Below are 20,056 nucleotides of genomic sequence, written 5' to 3' on the forward strand. Positions count from 1 at the left end.
TGTAGCAGTCTCAGTGGGTAATAATACTGACTAATAGGGAGGAGAAAAGCTGAATAGTTATACTGGGGGAGGAATGGAATGAGAAGGAGCACTGTCTTGGACAGGTTTGGCTGAGGTTAGGGTTAGGGTTAGTGAGTGTGCCTTCATCCAGATGTAGATGTCTTGAGAGGCTTGGCTTGCCAAAATCTCCACAGAGGGTCTTTTAATTACACAAAGCGAAGGGATCTACTTTAACCAGGGAAATATTTCTACAAGCTTCAGCCTCCAGATACGAAAGTTGTTCCTTTCCTTTCATTTCAAGACTGCAAATACTATTCAACATGTAAACGTACAAATAATCTGCCAAGCATGGCTCTCAGGGCCTGCATGGCAGACTTTTCATTGCAATCTTTGGACTAAGTTGATGAAACGGGTAAAGGAAGGTGTCTGGTTCAAAACCAGGTTGTTCGGGTTGTAGATCAACCAAACATCAAAATCAGACAACAGGCTAGGGAAGTTGGTAAAACGTACATGCGAGGCATCACAAAGCCTTGAAATACAACCCATTACTATGGAAGCATATATGTAGCAAATTCTAATGGCAATACAATTTACAATTTGCAATTCAATAAGTCGTTAATTATGCAATTGACAATTCATTATGCAATTTAATAATGTAATTTGTAAAAGTTTCTTTTTCTATGCATAGCATTGTGCCAGATTTGACTGGGTTGACTTATATACCAATAACATGACAATGGCAGAGAAGACTGTCACGGAGCTGCTGCGGGAGGCCGCTGCAGCTCTAGTCTAGAGGAGCAGCGGGATGCAGGGTCTGAAACAGCGACCAACATGCCTGCACCGGATCGCACCGGAGAAGGGCGCGCTGCGGGCAAACCGGTGTTTCAGTTCAACTGTTCACACTACATGCGTCCGTCGACGGATGTGGGCTTTATGACGCATCCATGTGTTTTTCTGGGTTGTGTTACAAAAGCGATTTCATTGGACAGTGTCCTTGCATATATTTGCCTAACGCAGTCTGATTGGCCGACTGCCTGAAAAGTTGAACAGTTCAAAACTTTTTGACTAAGGCCACGGAGCCAACAGAACGGACAGACCCACAATGCATTTCGAGAGCGCCCGTATGCAAAGTCAATGAGATCCGTCGACGGACGGAGGTAGTGTGACGCCTCGTGCCCACTACCTCCGTCCGTTGACTGATCCCCATTGACTTTGAATGGGGACGGACGCGCAATGCATTGTGGATCCGTCCGTTCCGTTGGAGCCTTCGGCTCCGTCAAAAAGTTGAAAAATTGTCAACTTTTTCGGCAGCGACGGATCCGTCATCCAATCAGATCGCGTATGCAAATTTAAGCACTGTGACGCGACTCGGGCTCTGACGATACTGGAAAACGGGAAATCTTGCAATGACAACACAACAAGCAGGAAGAAGCGGGAAGAACCCGGCGAAGCGATTTGATTGGCTGACGGATGCCTCTGCAAAGACTACTCCCCCATCCGTCAGCCACGCCTTCCCACGTCCTTTGACTGACGGTGCAGTGGGCATGAGGCGTGACACGCCTTGCACACTGCATACGTCCGTTGACGGATCTCATTGACTTTACTCCCGAAATGCATTGTGGGTCCGTCCGTTCCCTCAGCTCGGTCTATGCGTTGAGAACGTTTTTACATTTTGGGCTGCGACGGATCCGTCAGCCAATCAGATCATGGCTCCGTCGGCAAACACCACTCCCCCATCCGTCATACACGCCTTCCGTCGTCCGTTGACGGACGGATGCAGTGGTCACGCAGGTCACAGGTCACGCAGCTTGCCCACGAGAGACACGTGATCGTTTATTGGCCTGTGGCATGTGCCACCACGACCACTGACATACCATGGCATATGCCGTTCAGGTAAATGCTGTTCCCAACAATGGTATCTGACACCATCACGCCCCGCCTCCTCCCTATAATTTCACGACAAGTATTGCAGTAAACGTAAAACTTTATGTATTTGGTCAATACCTGTTGCCCACTGCATCCGTCCGTCAACGGGCGACGGAAGGCGTGTCTGACGGCGGGGGAGTGGTGTTTAACGACGGAGCCACGATCTGATTGGCTGACGGATCCGTCGCAGCCCGAAATGTTAACATTTTCTCAAAAGAGACGGAGCCGACGGAACGGACGGACCCACAATGCATTTCCATTCCATTGTGCCGTTGAGCAACAGACACGTCATTATCTGAAAAACCACAACTAGTCTTCCTAAGAGCAGGAGGCAACCAGATCAACTTGTGACCCGGCTGTCCATGTTATTATAGGCCATGGTATTTGTCTCGTTTACAAAAAGAAGAGGCCATTACACCAGCTACTCAAAACCTAATGTTGTATTTCCCTCCGCTTCCTACAACCCAGCCATCAATTATGTTATTCGCTCTTTCACTATTATTTCGGTCGCCTGATGTAGTCTCTAGCTCTGGATCGTCTCTAAGCAAAGCGTCGAGCTTGAGAATCAATGTGACGCAAGGCAGTATCATACTAAGAAATAACGTTTATTCAGATCAACAAAGCATACAGATCATCCAAGGGATGATAACGCCCCTGACTAGTTATTTCAGTAAAGTAGCCTATACGAACAGAAAAGGGGCACACGCGGTTTGTGCACCCTTTTCCGGTGCGATCCGGTGCAGGCATGTTGGTCGCTGTTTCGGACCCTGCATCCCGCTGCTCCTCTAGAGCTGCAGAGGCCTCCCGCCGCAGCTCTGTGACCCTCTTTCCTGCCATCTGCGATGTTTTCCTACATTCAAATGTCCCAAAATTATTTTTTAATCCAGGAAAACTACGGAAAATATCAATTCCCTGCATAAAAAAGGTATCACAAAATATGTTATGAGTTTTTATGACGAAATGTTTCGTCATACCTTTAAACCATAAATTAAGTAAATTTTGGGTTGTGATTAAGCCTTTGAAGTGGAATTTTTTTTCTTTATGAAGGGTTGCAGTTGCTCAGGAGTTATTGATAGCAGTTGTTTGGCAAATAGAATGTTGCCGGTTCATTCCCCGGCTCACCCTAGCCAAGATTAGATGTGTCCCTGAGCAAGACACCTCACGCAAACTGCACCCGATGAGCTGGCTGATGAGTCGCCAAAGTGCATAAAAGTGCTGTACATAAGCAGTCCATTTACTTCGTTTCTTAAAGAAAACTGAAGAGTGTGCAGGGTAAGCTGCTACAGTATACTTTCCTCAAAGAGTAGCTAAAAGAAGTCACCATCAATTTTCAGTAGGAATTAAAATCATTCTTTAATTGGTGGTAGTGAAAAGTGCGCTGAATATTGAACTGGATAGATGGTTGAGTGAAAGCTTGGTTCAGTGGAATGCATTCAGACAAAAGTAGTAATGATTTGGGATACATGCCAGAATCCGCACAGAGATCTACTTCAGTCAGTGATATACTTTCTACCAGCTTGACCAGAAAGTTGTTTCTAGCCTTTCTATTTTTTAAAGAGCGCGCTCTCTTGGTGAGAGACGGTAAGACAGCATGGACAATTCAACGTGTCAATGTGCAAATGAATCCACATCAAGTCCACATCAAGTTATTTTACCATCAAGTACATTTTTTTAAAATTTGCCATCCAACCAGGCAAAGTGAGGTGTCCTTAGTTGGCAGCCAGGATCTGGTCCACCCAGCCTCGGAGCTCAGTGACATGGGCGTAGACAGCGGGGGTGGAGGTAGAGCAGCGGCTGCTTCCCCAGGAGACGATACCGACCAGGGTCCACACGTTGTCCTTCTGGCAGACCAGAGGGCCACCGGAGTCACCCTGAGAGAACAACCACACCAGATTAGAGTGTTGAGAGACGCATGCTTCATCAAAGTAACTGACATGTTGAGCTCAATGCAGGGCCAATGAAAGGGGAAGTGTTGCAGGGTGTATTAAGATTGTCCCACCATGCAGGAGGTAGCGCCAGCAGCACCGGCACAGATCATGACATCAGAGATCATGTTGCTGCCCCAGCTACGCTTGCACTGCTCGTTGGACAGGGGGAAGAGCGGCCTGCTGAAGCTTGTTGGGGGTGCCGGGGGCTGATAGCACAAGAGAGAGATACAGAGTTAGAGTTGTGATCATTTAATAATGTCATGAAAGACACTTCGATTTTTGGGGGATGTTTCAATCAGCCGGGCGATCAAGTTGACGTTCTTTATATGTGCAAACATTTGCAGATCTATGCGTTTATTTACTTTTACTGATATGCAATATAAACATTTGATCAAGAATTGTACTGTTATTTGAATCGCCCAGCATCTGCTCATGGGAACTGAATGGTGGAGGGTCTTACCGTTGTAGCGGGTCAGACCCCAGCCGCTGGTCACACACTTCATGCCAGGGGCGAAGACATCGCTGCTCTCACCCAGACACACAGGGGAGACGGTGGTTCCCAAGACAGCGGGGGAAGCCAGCTTGATGAGGGAGATGTCGTTGTTGATGGTTCTGGAGTTCCATTCAGGATGGGTGAAGACCTACAGAGGTGGAAAGGGGTACATTTATTAAGTCAATTATTTAGTAATGATCATCTTACTATCGAAAATATATAAACAGGTGTTGTTTAGTAGTTGGTTGAAGAAAGGTAAGGTAATTAGATAGGCCTACCTTAGAGGGCTTCAGGATCTGGACCTTCTCGCTGGTAATGGCACTGCTCTTGTCATGCTCTCCAACAATCACACGGTGGTAGGTCCTGAAGACAAACAGAAGGAGGCATTATGGATCCTGCAGTCCAAACGTCAAGTTTTCTTTTCAATTGCAAAACTAAACCTTGAGGAATGAGGACTTCTTAAAATGCTAATTTAATTTGAGTCCAAATGGAAATGTACTCACCTGACATTGCAGTGAGCAGTGGTGACCACCCAGTTCTCATTGATCAGGGAACCTCCGCAGAAATGGAATCCGTTGGATTGCTGGGTTCAAAAAAGGAGAGACCACGGTTGTTACATCAAGTGGCCAGAACATGGCATGCAGAAGTTACATTCACATTTACATTTAGGCCGCTTCTTTCCAAAGCGACTTGCAATTGTTCATACACACATTCACACACCGACAGCAGAGTCAGCCATGGGAGGCAACCGGTAGCTCGTCGAGAGCAGTAAGGGTGTAGTTTCGTGTCTTGCTCAGGCACACCTCGACAATCAGCTAGGAGGAGCCGGAGATTGAACTGGCAGCCCAATAACATCAAAGGTATCTACGGCTCACCTGCAGAGACACCTGCCAGGGCCAGGAGTGGGGGACGGCCTCCTCACCGTTGACGATGCGGGCGTAGCCAGTCACCTGGGGCTGGATGGCTGGGGAGCCGCAGCCTGAACAGCACGCAACACACAGGAGTTAAGAGAGGAGCACTATCCAAGTGACCCATTTCAAACCCACCAGAGCACTGCGTCTGTTGGAGAAATGTTCTTGTTTTTGGGTTAAACTTATACAGCTATCAATCCAGAAGAAGGCCATTGTGAAGATGTGAAGATGGAGCAGGACTCAGACACGTATTTATCCATGGGACCTCGTTCTGCGTCCACCAATCAGAAGCTAGCTTACCTATATACATCCCCGCTTTCGCTCATGGAAAGTACATCATCCGGCTTCAGCTGGTTATCAGGTTTAGATAGACTCTAACTTCCCAGAGCTGTGTTAGACAAGTTGATAAGACAGCTGGGGTTGGGATTTCATGATTGTCTAGCTGGAATTTTTTTTTTAAATATAATGGATTCTATTGTTCATGGCTCAAACGATATATAAAGGGTTAATTATTTAACCTTTTGTTTAACTTTTTTTTCTGTTAAAGGAGACATATTATGCCACCAGGCGGGAGTGTGATTAGCCTTACAAGCCGCTTTAAAATCTCCCCCTTATGAAATCACTAGTAGGCTGGTAGATTGATCTATCCAGCACTGATCTAGGTGGACACGCCCACTAGTGATGTCATGTTGGGGCAGATTTTCGAAATGGCTTGTAAGGCTAATCACACTCACACCTGGTGATATAATATGTCTCCTTTAAAAATAAACGTCTCTACTTCCCTGGTAACTACTTCCTCAGGAACTTTCATCTTTGAGGGTCATGCTGCATCTTCTTGAATACTGTGTATCTTTTTGCAGACGCATTTAATGTCATTTACATAGGTAAGCTCAAACTGTACAATTAAGGCATGTTTGTTTTCATGGTATCAGTGGCGTCCCTATGCTGTTTTATTCGGGGCTAAAGCCTTGGATGTTATTTAATTAGCCCCGAATATGATCTTTGGGAAAGAAATAAAAAATAAAAAATATATATATTTATATATATATAAACATTTATAATTAGCCTAGTCTAGGTAGCCATAGTCCTTCTGGCAAGAGAATAAAAAAAAACCTGTTTACCAACTCAAGTGTATTAACCTATCCTATCCCCAGTCAGATCTGTGCACGTGTGTGTGTGTGTGTGTGTGTGTGTGTGTGTGTGTGTGTGTGTGTGTGTGTGTGTGTGTGTGTGTGGGGGGTATCTGTATAGTGTGGCGTCTCGCCCCTTAAACCTCGGTCCGGACGGACCCGAGGTTTGATCCTGGACGGCCGATACTGCCGTCACCCACCACCCGGCGACGGAGAGCACCTACCGAACCCCAATCAGCGAGATGGGAGACACCTGGCTGGACAGCCAGGAAGAGACTTTAAAATGAGCATGAGGACTGACTTTCCGGGGAACCGGGAGCGATTAGAAGGAAGTGCTCGGCTCTGCGAGCGACTAGAGGCGCACTGAGGCCCTAGAGACCGTGAGTATAATCTGTCTAAAATGTATGCAATAATTGCCGAGTGCGGCTTAAACCTTGCTTAAAGTGTGATTCGTACCTGGAACCCGGCCGGCACATTAGGAGAGCGGGTTACCACAATAGTTTGTATCTATATTAAGGTGTGTGTGTGTGTGTGTGTGTGTGTGTGTGTGTGTGTTGTTGGGCAAATGCTGATATAAACCTGCTGCTGTAGCTGAAAGGCGAGGCTGAGAGGCTGGAGCCCGGAGGCCTGTGGTGCCAGGGTGGACCGGAGACTGGGGCTGGAGACCAGGAGCCTGCAGCACCGGACCAAAGGGTAACCATCACCAAGCTCATCTGAAACATTAAAATCCACGGTAGTTTATGTCTGGTTTTGATCATCTTATGACTTTAAATCTGTGCCAAGCTGTGATTTGAGTTAATTCATACGGGGGTTATGCAAGAGTCATATGAGCCATTAATGTTACTAGTGCTGCTACAACCGTTGTGGATGAATTGCTGACCGCGACAATCTGCAGACGTTGTCTAATTTAAGTGTTTAAATTTGTCTCCCATTTTACAAGTGAACCTCAGATGCAGGAGGTGGGGTGTGTTGCGTCCCCAGGTGATTTACTGCTGAGACCAACTGTGTTTGTAACCAGACCTGGGATCCATGGCTGAAGGAGCTGATGGAGGAGCCGTGCTGAAGGAGCCGAGCTGAAGGAGGAGTCGTGCTGAAGGCCCTGCCTGGTGGAGGAGCTGGTGGAGGGCCTGCCTGGTGAATGACGTCTGTCGTGGGGTAGATGGAGCCTGACTCTGAAGTGATTATCACACTCACTGCCACTTCTCGTAGAATACTACTACCACAAACTACCGGTGTTTTTACCATATATACCAGACGACTACATCTGTTTTACCTCATGTTGAAGCAAGACTTCCGCTGTTTGTTCCAGACCAGGACTCTGTCCGAGGAGAGCTGCTGGAGGAGCTGAGGCGCTGGAGGATGACTAGGAATCGACCAACAAGGATTCCTCGTAAGTTTGTATTTACTTACATGGTTGACTTAAAGGGCAAAATACAGCTGTTACTTTGACATGCGTTAACCAACTACCGCTGTGTTTTCTTACTAGAACGTGTTTCTGGAGCGGAGGCAAGCTGGTAGGGGAGCCGTGAATCTGGAGGATGACCATCACTCTACCAACAAGGATTGTAAGTTTGTATTAACCAAACAAACTGGAAATAAAGGGCTTAAAAATAAGACAAACTACATGTTTGTTACCAGACTTTAGGGCCAGAGTCGCGCTGTTTCGCGCTGTACATCTGGAAGGCAAATCCTGAGGACAACCAGGACTCTACCATCAAGGTTTCCTTATAAGTTTGCATTATCTGGACATAGTGGATTAGGTAGGGGGTTGGGGGTTCAATTCTCAAACCAATGGTGCCGGGTTGAAGTCCTCAGAATACTGTGATACGTCCTTGAGCAAGGCGCCCCAAGGCCTGCCTGCTCCTTAATGACTTATCTTTGGTTCAGATAATGTTGCATCTTTTGAATATTGAACCCGATCAATGTCCTTGTTTTGTCCAGGCAGAACCACCTGTGCTGAACCTCACCTGATCCTGTTTGGTCGGGGGTAGACACACCTGAGCTGAACCCGCCCTAATCCTGACATCCTGCTGGTCCCGTCTCCTCAGTTCATCTGAGCCTCGTCCTCCAGAAAGACCTGCTGAGCTCAGCAGTCTGAGGCTGATGGATCAATGACCTCCAGTGGGAGTGATCTTCTTGACCCCACATGTAACCGTGTGCTTCCACACGCCTTTCCCTCATGTTTGTCACTAACCTCACTACTACTTCACTACTCTCTTCTGCTTCCTCTTTTCTTCCGTATCTGTGGTTCAAACCTTTACACTGAAGGCGCGTCTTCCTGCCATCAGATGGTTCAGCGTTAGGGTTGAGAGTCAGGGTTTAGAGTCGGGGACAGAGCTGGTCAGGGAGGACTGCTTTTACACAAACCTCTGCACTTGCTTTCGGAATGGTGGTGACATTTTGAAAAGATTCATTTGGGAAAATGTTTTCCTCTGCTTTCCTTTACAAAATTGTATTAAACTTTTGTCAAGTGTTATTGTTTATATATTAAAATCCCAAATTGACCTTACATGTTTGGTGCGGTTCATTTAATTGTCCTTCAACTTGGTTAATGTCAAGCTAAACTCCTGCAATACATTTAATATACATGACTGTTATTCACCTCCATATTACTACTAATTCAAGCCTATTCATGTATTTACAATGTATATCCCCCCTCCCTCAGATTAGGCCCTGAACGCAGACCCCTGAAACCAAACATCCTAACACAGACCCTGTGGTTATTAGCCCTGAATTAATTTTGGGGTTAAAAAATAAATTTATTATTTATAAGTACTAGCCTAGTCGAGTAGTCCTTCTGGCCCAGAGAAGAAACAGTTAAAAAAAAAAAATACTTTTTACCACCATCAAGTGATTAGACTATCCTATCCCCATCAGATGTGTATGCGTATAGTCCGTCCACGTGTAGGTAGTCATTTTACTCTGAAATAACTTGAATGAACTTAGACATTTGGGGATAAGCAGCACAGCAGTCAGGTAGCTATAAAAAAACTGCATTTTGTTTATTTAGGTGAAGCATTCTGAAAACGTTCATGCAAAATAAAGCATGGAAATAATTTTGGCATTTTCTGTCTGGGCTAAGCCTAGCCGTGGCTCCCCCGCTAAGTACTTCCGCTCAAGTTGAATTTCCCTTCACTACTAGGTCTGGACCTGCTGTATGTAATTTGTTTCTGGTGCCGCCACAGCGGCCACCAATCAGCGAACAGAGGGCGTGTCTGAGAACAATGACGATAAAGTCGTACGCCATTTTGAGTTGTTGTAGGTCGGTAGGGGTATTTACATGTGCCATTTTTCCCTGATAATTAAATTCGACAACAACCTGCAGGCTGTCGTTGACGGACATTTTCGTGCAGACGCGCCAAGGTGTTTGGTTTGTGTACAACCTGCGCGTGAGTCCCGGCGCATGACATACGTCCAACCAAACGTTAGCGATTGGTTAGGCAGATTCCAGAGTGGCACTGGGCAGATCCAATCATTATGAGACTTCAACAGACACCCGCCTTCCAGTGAGTTAACGTTTGTCATTGATTAGGGTCCAGACTCGCTGTACAAATGAATGAAGTGAGTCGAGAGTCTGGTAGAACCAGCTATACTAAGCCCCGATGTTTATGAAACCTAGAAACACCCCTCATGGTGACTACAAGCTCTTATGCCAAACCCTTGTAACTTTGAATTTTATTTTCCATGCATAAAAACTAACTTTGGACATATAGGTCCTCCTGCAAAATTACAAAATAATCATTACATGAGCTTTTTACCTAACCCTCCCTTGCTGTGCCGTTTCTTCTACCTTCTTGGGGGCCCTATGAAGAAGTTTTTTGGGGGGCCCTATTTTGAACTATCCACCGTCTGACGCTGCCCTTTGGTGACAAATTATTGCTCTTAAGGACAATCAGATTGAGGAAGGCTGATTGGCTAATTGATGATGCGATGTGCATATCTTGTGTACGCAATTGGCTGTGCTGCTGCAGTGACTGTCAGTTTTTTATCCGCCCCGCAATAGATATTTCGGATGAATAGAATTGCTTATTTTTCCCCCAAAATATAATGATTATATTTTTAATTGTACACATTATTCAGTATTTAAACACACAAATATAACGTAATTGTTATTTAAAAAGAATATTTATTTAAAAAGAAAAAACACTTTCAACCGGGAGGGGCTTCACCGTAGGGGTCTCAATCGGCCAGAAGCTTTTCTAGAAGCATCTATACAAAAATACAAATGGAAGAAACAAATATCAAACAAACAATATATCCGAATAAGTTGGAGTTAATGTGTAAGATTGAAGGTTGATTGCTCAAAAGACAGAACTCTGCCCTAGATATTTCAGTGTCTAAATAAAATGCATTAGTACTTTTATAGTTAATATTAATTTTTATACAGTTCTTTCATATGACAGAGGATTCAACTCACACTGATTGTTGCAACCAAGAGAGACCCAGTCAATTAAAATGAATTAAAATACATTAGTAAATTATTAAATAATAAGTAAAAACCGCTTTAATGGCAACAACCGTTTTGGTGCTCCTATCTAACCATGTAGGACACATAATTGGCAAAAAAGGATGGGGTCAGGGGAGGGATAGGTAGCTGGGTTAATAGTGGTATTGATACTCACAGAATTCAATACTCCTAATTACAAGCGATCTGATCGGAGCACTAAGACTTGATCATCAGTATGAGCGAGTCTGTCTTTATCTATGTATGGCTGCATGAGATAATCACACCTAAGATAGAGCCATCCTATCTTCATATTTCTACACAATTAGAGACATGACTACTTGACTGTATTGAAATATCTTCTGGATTACTGTTTGGTAAACAGAAGAAGGGGGGGTTGGGGAAAAGGGCATATGACGCCATTGACATGCAACCTCAACACATGTACGTATTGTTACCTTGATGACAACTACAGATGCCTCTGTGTTTGAATATTGTTGAATACAATTGGATAATGTAATTACACAACTCAACAAATATTGAACAAAACATCGGTTTGGGATATTTTGATGCAGAAATGTTTCATCATACCTTAACAATGGTAAAGTAATGATGATTGGATTCAGCCTTTGAACTGCAGGTTTTGACCTTTAAGAAGGGGCGCAGTGGCTCAGGACTTAGTGGTAGCAGTTTTTTTTTGGCAACTAGAGAGACTGCGGGGTCAATCCCCCGGCCCTCCTAGCCCAGAGTAGAGGTTGTCCCTGAGCAAGACACCGCACGAAAACTGCTCCAGATAGCTGGCTGTTGAGTTGCCAGCGTACAGAAAGCGCGGTACATAAACTGTCCATTTCATAGTTTCTTAAGGACAACTGGAGAGTGGCAGCTACAATAGTAGTTTCCTCAAATAGTAGCTAGAAGGAGTCCACCATAAATTGTCATATTAGTGGTAGTTAATTTTTAATTAGGAGTATTAGTTTAATGTAGTGGTAGGTTAAAAGCATCACATAGTAGAGGTATACATGTAATGCGCTGAATGGCTGAACTGGATATAGGGTTAGTGAAAGCTCGGTTGCCATAGTATTCCTTCATACAGAAGTAGTAATGAAGTTGGGATGCAATGCTAGAATTCGCACAGAGATTTCCTCATCATTTAAAAGCAATGTGATCCACTTGAGTCAGTGATATATTTTCTACCAGCTTAACCTTGAGATCAGCAAGTTGTTTCTATACTTTCTATGTGTAAAAGATCAACCTCTCTTGGTGAGAGACAGTAAGACAGCATGGACAATTCAACGTGTCAATGTGCAAATTAATCCACGAGAGATGATTGTTTTGTGTTCAAGTAGTACATTTTATTAAAATTTGCCATCCACCAGGAAAAGTGAGGTGTCTGGAACTCTGGAAAGGACTGGAAGGTTGGAGTTGTGAATCCTTAGTTGGCAAGCCAGGATCTGGTCCCCCAGCCCTCGAGCTCGTGACACGGGGCGTAGACAGCGGGGGTGGAGGTAAGGCAGCGGCTGCTTCCCCAGGATACCGATACCGACCAGGTCCACACTTGTCCTTCTGGCAGACCAGAGGGTCCACCGGAGTCACCCTGAGAGAACAACCACACCAGATTAGAGTGTTGAGAGACTCATGCTTCATCAAAGTAACTGACAGTTGAGCTCAATGCAGGGCCAATGAAAGGGAAGTGTTGCAGGGTGTATTAAGATTGTCCCACCATGCAGGAGGTAGCGCCACAGCACCGGCACAGATCATGACATCAGAGATCATGTTGCTGCCCCAGCTACGCTTGCACTGCTCGTTGGACATCAGGGGAAGAGCGGCCTGCTGAAGCTTGTTGGGGGTGCCCGGGGGCTGATATCACAAGAGAGAGATACAAGTTAGAGTTGTGATCATTTAAAAATCATGAAAAAACACTTCGATTTTTCGGGGATGTTGCTATCAGCCGGGCGATCAAGTTAACATTCTTATATGTGCAAACATTTGTGAGTCTTGCGTTCATTTACTTTATTGATATGCAATAGATTCATTTATCAAGAACTGTACAGTTATTTGAATGGGCCCAGCAGCAGCTGCTCATGGCAACTGAATGGTGGAGGGTCTTACCGTTGTAGCGGGTCAGACCCCAGCCGCTGGTCACACACTTCATGCCAGGGCGAAGACATCGCTGCTCTCACCCAGACACACAGGGGAGACGGTGGTTCCCAAGACAGCGGGGGAAGCCAGCTTGATGAGGGAGATGTCGTTGTTGATGGTCCTGGAGTTCCATTCAGGATGGGTGAAGACCTACAGAGGTGGAAAGGGGTACATTTATTGAGTCAATTATTTGGTTATGATCATCTTTCTTTCAAAAATATATAAAAAGGGGTTGTTCAGTAGTTGGTTTAAGGTTAGGTAATTAGATACCTTAGAGGGCTTCAGGATCTGGACCTTCTCGCTGGTAATGGCACTGCTCTTGTCATGCTCGCAACAATCACACGGTTGGTAGGTCCTGAAGACAAACAGAAGGAGGCATTATGGATCCTGCAGTCCAAACGTCAAGTTTTCTTTCAATTGCGCAACTAACCTTGAGGAATGAGGACTTCTTAAAATGCTAATTTAATTTGAGTCCAAATGGAAATTACTCACCTGACATTGCAGTGAGCAGCGGTGACCACCCAGTTCTCATTGATCAGGGAACCTCCGCAGAAAGTGGAATCCGTTGGATTGCTGGGTTCAAAAAGGAGAGGACCACGGTTGTTACATCAAGTGGCCAGAACATGGCATGCAGAAGTTACATTTACATATATATTTAGGCCATTGTCAGACGCTTCTCTCCAAAGTGACTTGCAATTGTTCACACACACATTCACAGAGTCAGCCATGGGAGGCAACAGGTAGCTCGTCGAGATGCAGTTAGGGTGTAGTTTCGTGTCTTGCTCAGGGACACCTCGACAATCAGCTAGGAGGAGCCGGAGATTGAACTGGCAGCCCGATAACATTAAAGGTATCTACGGCTCACCTGCAGAGACACCTGCCAGGGCCAGGAGTGGGGGGACGGCCTCCTCACCGTTGACGATGCGGGCGTAGCCAGTCACCTGGGGCTGGATGGCTGGGGAGCCGCAGCCTGAACAGCACGCAACACACAGGAGTTAAGAGAGGAGCAATATCCAAATGACCAATTTCAAACCCAACAGAGTACTGCGTCTGTTGGAGACGTTTTTTCTAGTTTTTGTGTAAAACTTCTATAACTATGCAGGGCGCCGTCATACTGTATCAGGTCAGTTAATACTTCAGGCAGCAGGGACTTGCTTGCTTACCGTAAGCGGCGCTAATGAAGCGAAGCAGGAAACAGTCCACAGGAAGGCCATTGTGACGATGTGAGGATAGATCAGGACTCAGACACGTATTTATCCATAGGACTTGGTTCTGCGTCCACCAATCAGAAGCTAGCTTACCTATGCATCCCCGCTTTCGCTCATGGAAAGTACATAATCCGGCTTCAGCTGGTTATCAGGTTTAGATAGACTCTAACTTCCCAGAGCTATGCTAGACAAGCTGATAAGACAGTAACGGTTGGAACTTCATGATTGACTAGCTGGAAAATTGTTTGAAATATAATGGATTATATTGTTCATGGCTCAAGGCTCTTATCCAAACCCTTGTAACTTTGAATTTTCTTTTCCATGCAATAAAAACTTTGATCATGTTCCTCCTGCAAAATTACAAAATAAGTCATTACAATTAACTTTTTTACCTAACCCTCCCTTGCAGTGCCGTTTCTACCTTCTTGGGGGCCCTATGCAAGACGTTTTTTGGAGGGCCATAATTTGGGACTATCCACCACCGTCTGAAGCTGCCAGTTGACAGATTAATTGCTCTTAAGGCATCAGATTCGAGAAGGCTGACAGGCTAAATTGATGTTGCTATGTGCATATCTTGGGTACGCAATTGGCTGTGCTGCTGCGGTGACTGGTCAATGTTTCTATCGCCCCATATTAGATATTTCTGGATGAATAGAATTGTTTATTTTCCCCCAAATATAATGATTTATATCTTAAATTGTACACGTTATTCAGTATTCAAACACACAAATACTAAAAATAAGTAATGATTGTTTACTTAAAAAAATATTTATTTTAAAAAGAACACTTTCAACCAGGGAGGGCTTCACCGTAGGAGTCTCAATCGGCCCGAAGCTTCTAGCATCCATTCAAAAATACAAATGATGAAAACAAATATCAAACAAACATATATCCTAATAAGTTGTAGTTAATGTGTAATATTGAGGTTGATTTGCTCAAAAACAGAACTGCCCTAGATTAGGCAGAGTCTAATAAAATGTATTGATTTTGTAGTTAATATTAATTTGTATACAGTTCTTTCATAATGTACAGAGGATTTCACTCACCTGATTTGGCAACCAAGAGAGACCAGTCAATTAAATGAATAAATACATTAGTAAATAAATAAATAAATAAATAAAAACGCTTTAATGGAACCGTTTTGGGGCCTCCAGTTTATTTCAGGGGCCCTATCCTACCATGTAGGACGCATATTGCAAAAAGGAGGGGGTCAGGGGGGGGGAATAGGTAGCTGGGTTACTAGTGTTATTGATACTCAACAGAAATTCATACTCCTAATTACAGCGATCTGATGCGGAGCACTAAAGACTTGATCATTAGTACGAGTCTGTCTGTGTATCTATGTATGGCTGCATAGGAGATAATCACACCTATATAGAGCCATCCTACAATATTTCTACACAATTAGGAGAATTACTAACTTGACTGTATTGAAATATCTTCTGGATTACTGTTTTGTTTAAACAGAAGAAAGGGGGGTTGGGGTAAAGGGCATATGACGCCATTGACATGCAACCTCACCACATGTAACGGATCGTTACCTTGATTACAACTACAGATTCCTCTGTGTTTGAATATTGTTGAATATAATTGGGATAATGTAAGTACACAACTCAACAAAATATTAAACAAAACATCGTTTTGAGATATTTTGATGCAGAAATGTTTCATCATACCTTCAAGCAATATCTAAAGTAAATTATGGGATTGGATTTAGCCTTTGAATTGCAGGTTTTTTTCTTTAAGAAGGGCGGCATTGGCTCAGGACTTAGTGGTAGCAGTTTTTTGGCAACTAGAAGACTGCTGGTTCAATCCCCGGCCCATCCTAGCCAAGAGTAGATGTGTCCCTGAGCAAGACACCGCACGAAAACTGCTCCCGATGAGCTGGCTGATGAGTTGCCAGTGTACAGAAAGCGCTGTACACAAGCTGTCCATTTCATAGTTTCTTAAGGACAACTGGAGAGTGGGCAGGCTACAGTATACTTTCCTCAAAGAGTAGCTAGAAGGAGTCACCATAAATTGTCAGTAGAAATTACAATCTTTTTAATTGGTGGTAGTTAAAACCATCACATAGTACCGATAAACATGTATGCGCTGAATAGCTGAACTGGATAGATGGTTGAGTGAAAGCTCGGTTCCGTGGTATGCCGTCATACATAAGTAGTAATGAGTTGGGGATGCATGCTAGAATTCGCACAGAGATTTCCTCATCATTTAAAAGCAATGTGATCCACTTGAGTCAGTGATATATTTTCTACCAGCTTGAACCTTGAGATCAGGAAGTTGTTTCTATACTTTCTATGTGTAAAAGATCAACCTCTCTTGGTGAGAGACAGTAAGACAGCATGGACAATTCAACGTGTCAATGTGCAAATGAATCCACGAGAGATGATTGTTTTGTGTTCAAGTAGTACATTTATTAAAATTTGCCATCCAACCAGGAAAAGTGAGGTGTCTGGACTCTGGAAAGGACTGAAGGTTGGAGTGTGAATCCTTAGTTGGCAGCCAGGATCTGGTCCACCCAGCCTCGGAGCTCGGTGACACGGGCGTAGACAGCGGGGGTGGAGGTAGAACAGCGGCTGCTTCCCCAGGAGACGATACCGACCAGGGTCCACACGTTGTCCTTCTGGCAGACCAGAGGGCCACCGGAGTCACCCTGAGAGAACAACCACACCAGATTAGAGTGTTGAGAGACGCATGCTACATCAAAGTAACTGACATGTTGAGTTCAATGCAGGGCCAATGAAAGGGGAAGTGTTGCAGGGTGTATTAAGATTGTCTCACCATGCAGGAGGTAGCGCCAGCAGCACCGGCACAGATCATGACATCAGAGATCATGTTGCTGCCCCAGCTACGCTTGCACTGCTCGTTGGACATCAGGGGAAGAGCGGCCTGCTGAAGCTTGTTGGGGGTGCCGGGGGCTGATATCACAAGAGAGAGATACAGAGTTAGAGTTGTGATCATTTAATAATGTCATGAAAAACACTTCGATTTTTCGGGGATGTTTCTATCAGCCGGGCGATCAAGTTAACATTCTTTATATGTGCAAACATTTGCAGTTCTTTGCGTTCATTTACTTTATTGATATGCAATATATACATTTTATCAAGAACTGTACAGTTATTTGAATTGCCCAGCAGCATCTGCTCATGGCAACTGAATGGTGGAGGGTCTTACCGTTGTAGCGGGTCAGACCCCAGCCGCTGGTCACACACTTCATGCCAGGGGCGAAGACATCGCTGCTCTCACCCAGACACACAGGGGAGACGGTGGTTCCCAAGACAGCGGGGGAAGCCAGCTTGATGAGGGAGATGTCGTTGTTGATGGTTCTGGAGTTCCATTCAGGATGGGTGAAGACCTACAGAGGTGGAAAGGGGTACATTTATTAAGTCAATTATTTGGTTATGATCATCTTTCTTTCAAAAATATATAAAAAGGTGTGGTTCAGTAGTTGGTTTAAGGTTAGGTAATTAATTAGATACCTTAGAGGGCTTCAGGATCTGGACCTTCTCGCTGGTAATGGCACTGCTCTTGTCATGCTCTCCAACAATCACACGGTGGTAGGTCCTGAAGACAAACAGAAGGAGGCATTATGGATCCTGCAGTCCAAACGTCAAGTTTTCTTTTCAATGCACAACTAAACCTTGAGGAATGAGGACTTCTTAAAATGCTAATTTAATTTGAGTCCAAATGGAAATGTACTCACCTGACATTGCAGTGAGCAGCGGTGACAACCCAGTTCTCATTGATCAGGGAACCTCCGCAGAAATGGAATCCGTTGGATTGCTGGGTTCAAAAAGGAGAGACTACGGTTGTTAAATCAAGTGGCCAGAACATGGCATGCAGAAGTTACATTTACATATATATTTAGGCCATTTGTCAGACGCTTCTCTCCAAAGTGACTTGCAATTGTTCATAAACACATTCACAGAGTCAGCCATGCGAGGCAACAGGTAGCTCGTCGAGAGCAGTTAGGGTGTAGTTTCGTGTCTTGCTCAGGGACACCTCGACAATCAGCTTTGAGGAGCCGGAGATTGAACTGGCAGCCCAATAGCATCAAAGGTATCTACGGCTCACCTGCAGAGACACCTGCCAGGGCCAGGAGTGGGGGACGGCCTCCTCACCGTTGACGATGCGGGCGTAGCCAGTCACATGGGGCTGGATGGCTGGGGAGCCGCAGCCTGAACAGCACGCAACACACAGGAGTTAAGAGAGGAGCAATATCCAAGTGACCCATTTCAAACCCAACAGAGTATTGCGTCTGTTGGAGACGTTTTTTCTAGTTTTTGTGTAAAACTTCTATAACTATGCAGGGCACCGTCAAACTGGAACGGGTCAGTTAATACTTCAGGCAGCAGGGACTTGCTTGCTTACCGTAAGCGGCGCTGATGAAAGCGAAGCAGGAAACAGTCCACAGGAAGGCCATTGTGACGATGTGAGGATAGATCAGGACTCAGACACGTATTTATCCATAGGACCTGGTTCTGCGTCCACCAATCAGAAGCTAGCTTAACTATACATCCCCGCTTTCGCTCATGGAAAGTACATCATCCGGCTTCAGCTGGTTATCAGGTTTAGATAGACTCTAACTTCCCAGAGCTATGTTAGACAAGCTGATAAAACAGTAACGGTTGGAACTTCATGATTGACTAGCTGGAAAATTGTTTGAAATATAATGGATTATATTGTTCATGGCTCAAGGCTCTTATCCAAACCCTTGTAACTTTGAATTTTCTTTTCCATGCAATAAAAACTTTGACCATGTTCCTCCTGCAAAATTACAAAATAAGTCATTACAATTAACTTTTTTACCTAACCCTCCCTTGCAGTGCCGTTTCTACCTTCTTGGGGGCCCTATGCAAGACGTTTTTTGGAGGGCCCTATTTTGGGACTATCCACCACCGTCTGAAGCTGCCAGTTGACAGATTAATTGCTCTTAAGGCATCAGATTCGAGAAGGCTGATTGGCTAAATTGATGTTGCTATGTGCATATCTTGGGTACGCAATTGGCTGTGCTGCTGCAGTTACTGGTCAATGTTTCTATCGCCCCATATTAGATATTTCTGGATGAATAGAATTGTTTATTTTCCACCAAAATATAATTATTTATATCTTAAATTGTACACGTTATTCAGTATTCAAACACACAAATACTAAAAATAAGTAATGATTGTTTACTTAAAAAATATATATTTTAAAAAGAAGAACACTTTCAACCAGGGAGGGCTTCACCTTAGGAGTCTCAATCGGCCCGAAGCTTCTAGCATCCATTCAAAATACAAATGATGAAAACAATATCAAACAAACAATATATCCTAATAAGTTGTATTTAATGTGTAATATTGAGGTTGATTTGCTCAAAAAACAGAACTGCCCTAGATTAGGCAGAGTCTAAATAAAATGTATCGATTTTTGTAGTTAATATTAATTTGTATACATTTCTTTCATAATGTACAGAGGATTTCACTCACCTGATTTGGCAACCAAGAGAGACCAGTCAATTAAATGAATAATACATTAGTAAATTAATAAATAAATAAAAACGCTTTAATGGCACCGTTTTGGGGCCTCCAGTTTATTTCAGGGGCCCTATCCTACCATGTAGGACGCATATTGCAAAAAAGGAGGGGGTCAGGGGGGGGGAATAGGTAGCTGGGTTAATAGTGTTATTGATACTCAACAGAAATTCATACTCCTAATTACAGCGATCTGATGCGGAGCACTAAAGACTTGATCATCAGTACGAGTCTGTCTGTGTATCTATGTATGGCTGCATAGGAGATAATCACACCTATATAGAGCCATCCTATCTTCAATATTTCTACACAATTAGGAGAATTACTAACTTGACTGTATTGAAATATCTTCTGGATTGCT

The 20,056-nt window shown here is 44.3% G+C and overlaps 1 protein-coding gene, 1 long non-coding RNA gene and 1 pseudogene across 2 annotated transcripts; 1 reads left to right on the plus strand and 2 right to left on the minus strand.

Annotated features, from left to right (window-relative positions):
• Positions 1 to 3,635: 3,635 nt before the first annotated feature.
• LOC130403320 (chymotrypsin B-like) lies at positions 3,636 to 14,185 on the minus strand (annotated as a pseudogene).
• Positions 6,713 to 8,891, plus strand: LOC130403984 (uncharacterized). The gene is made up of 6 exons (XR_008904137.1): positions 6,713 to 6,768; positions 6,980 to 7,081; positions 7,407 to 7,565; positions 7,698 to 7,778; positions 7,875 to 7,953; positions 8,330 to 8,891. It is a non-coding gene; the product is annotated as an uncharacterized LOC130403984 (long non-coding RNA).
• A 2,415-nt stretch (positions 14,186 to 16,600) lies between the features above and the next one.
• On the minus strand, positions 16,601 to 18,610 carry LOC130403510 (chymotrypsin B-like). Its single transcript, XM_056607899.1, has 7 exons — positions 18,554 to 18,610; positions 18,257 to 18,360; positions 17,886 to 17,965; positions 17,662 to 17,746; positions 17,357 to 17,537; positions 16,964 to 17,100; positions 16,601 to 16,835 (listed from the first exon to the last, which is right to left on the minus strand). Exons 1-7 carry the CDS (start codon positions 18,603 to 18,605, stop codon positions 16,674 to 16,676), a joined length of 801 nt encoding a protein of 266 aa, XP_056463874.1. The 5' UTR covers positions 18,606 to 18,610; the 3' UTR covers positions 16,601 to 16,673.
• Between the last annotated feature and the right edge of the window lie 1,446 nt (positions 18,611 to 20,056).

Source organism: Gadus chalcogrammus, chromosome 14, assembly GCF_026213295.1.
Source record: "Gadus chalcogrammus isolate NIFS_2021 chromosome 14, NIFS_Gcha_1.0, whole genome shotgun sequence".
In the NCBI taxonomy this organism is placed as follows: Eukaryota; Metazoa; Chordata; class Actinopteri; order Gadiformes; family Gadidae; genus Gadus; species Gadus chalcogrammus.

What these genes read in the sequence shown, in the direction of transcription:
- LOC130403510 (XM_056607899.1), bottom strand. Translation starts at nt 18,605, where the DNA reads ATGGCCTTCCTGTGGACTGTTTCCTGCTTCGCTTTCATCAGCGCCGCT. An exon ending in TTTCATCAGCGCCGCTTACG is followed by an intron (nt 18,361 to 18,553) that starts GTAAGCAAGCAA and finishes CGTGCTGTTCAG; the next exon opens with GCTGCGGCTCCCCAGCCATC. An exon ending in CCTGGCAGGTGTCTCTGCAG is followed by an intron (nt 17,966 to 18,256) that starts GTGAGCCGTAGA and finishes TTTTGAACCCAG; the next exon opens with CAATCCAACGGATTCCATTT.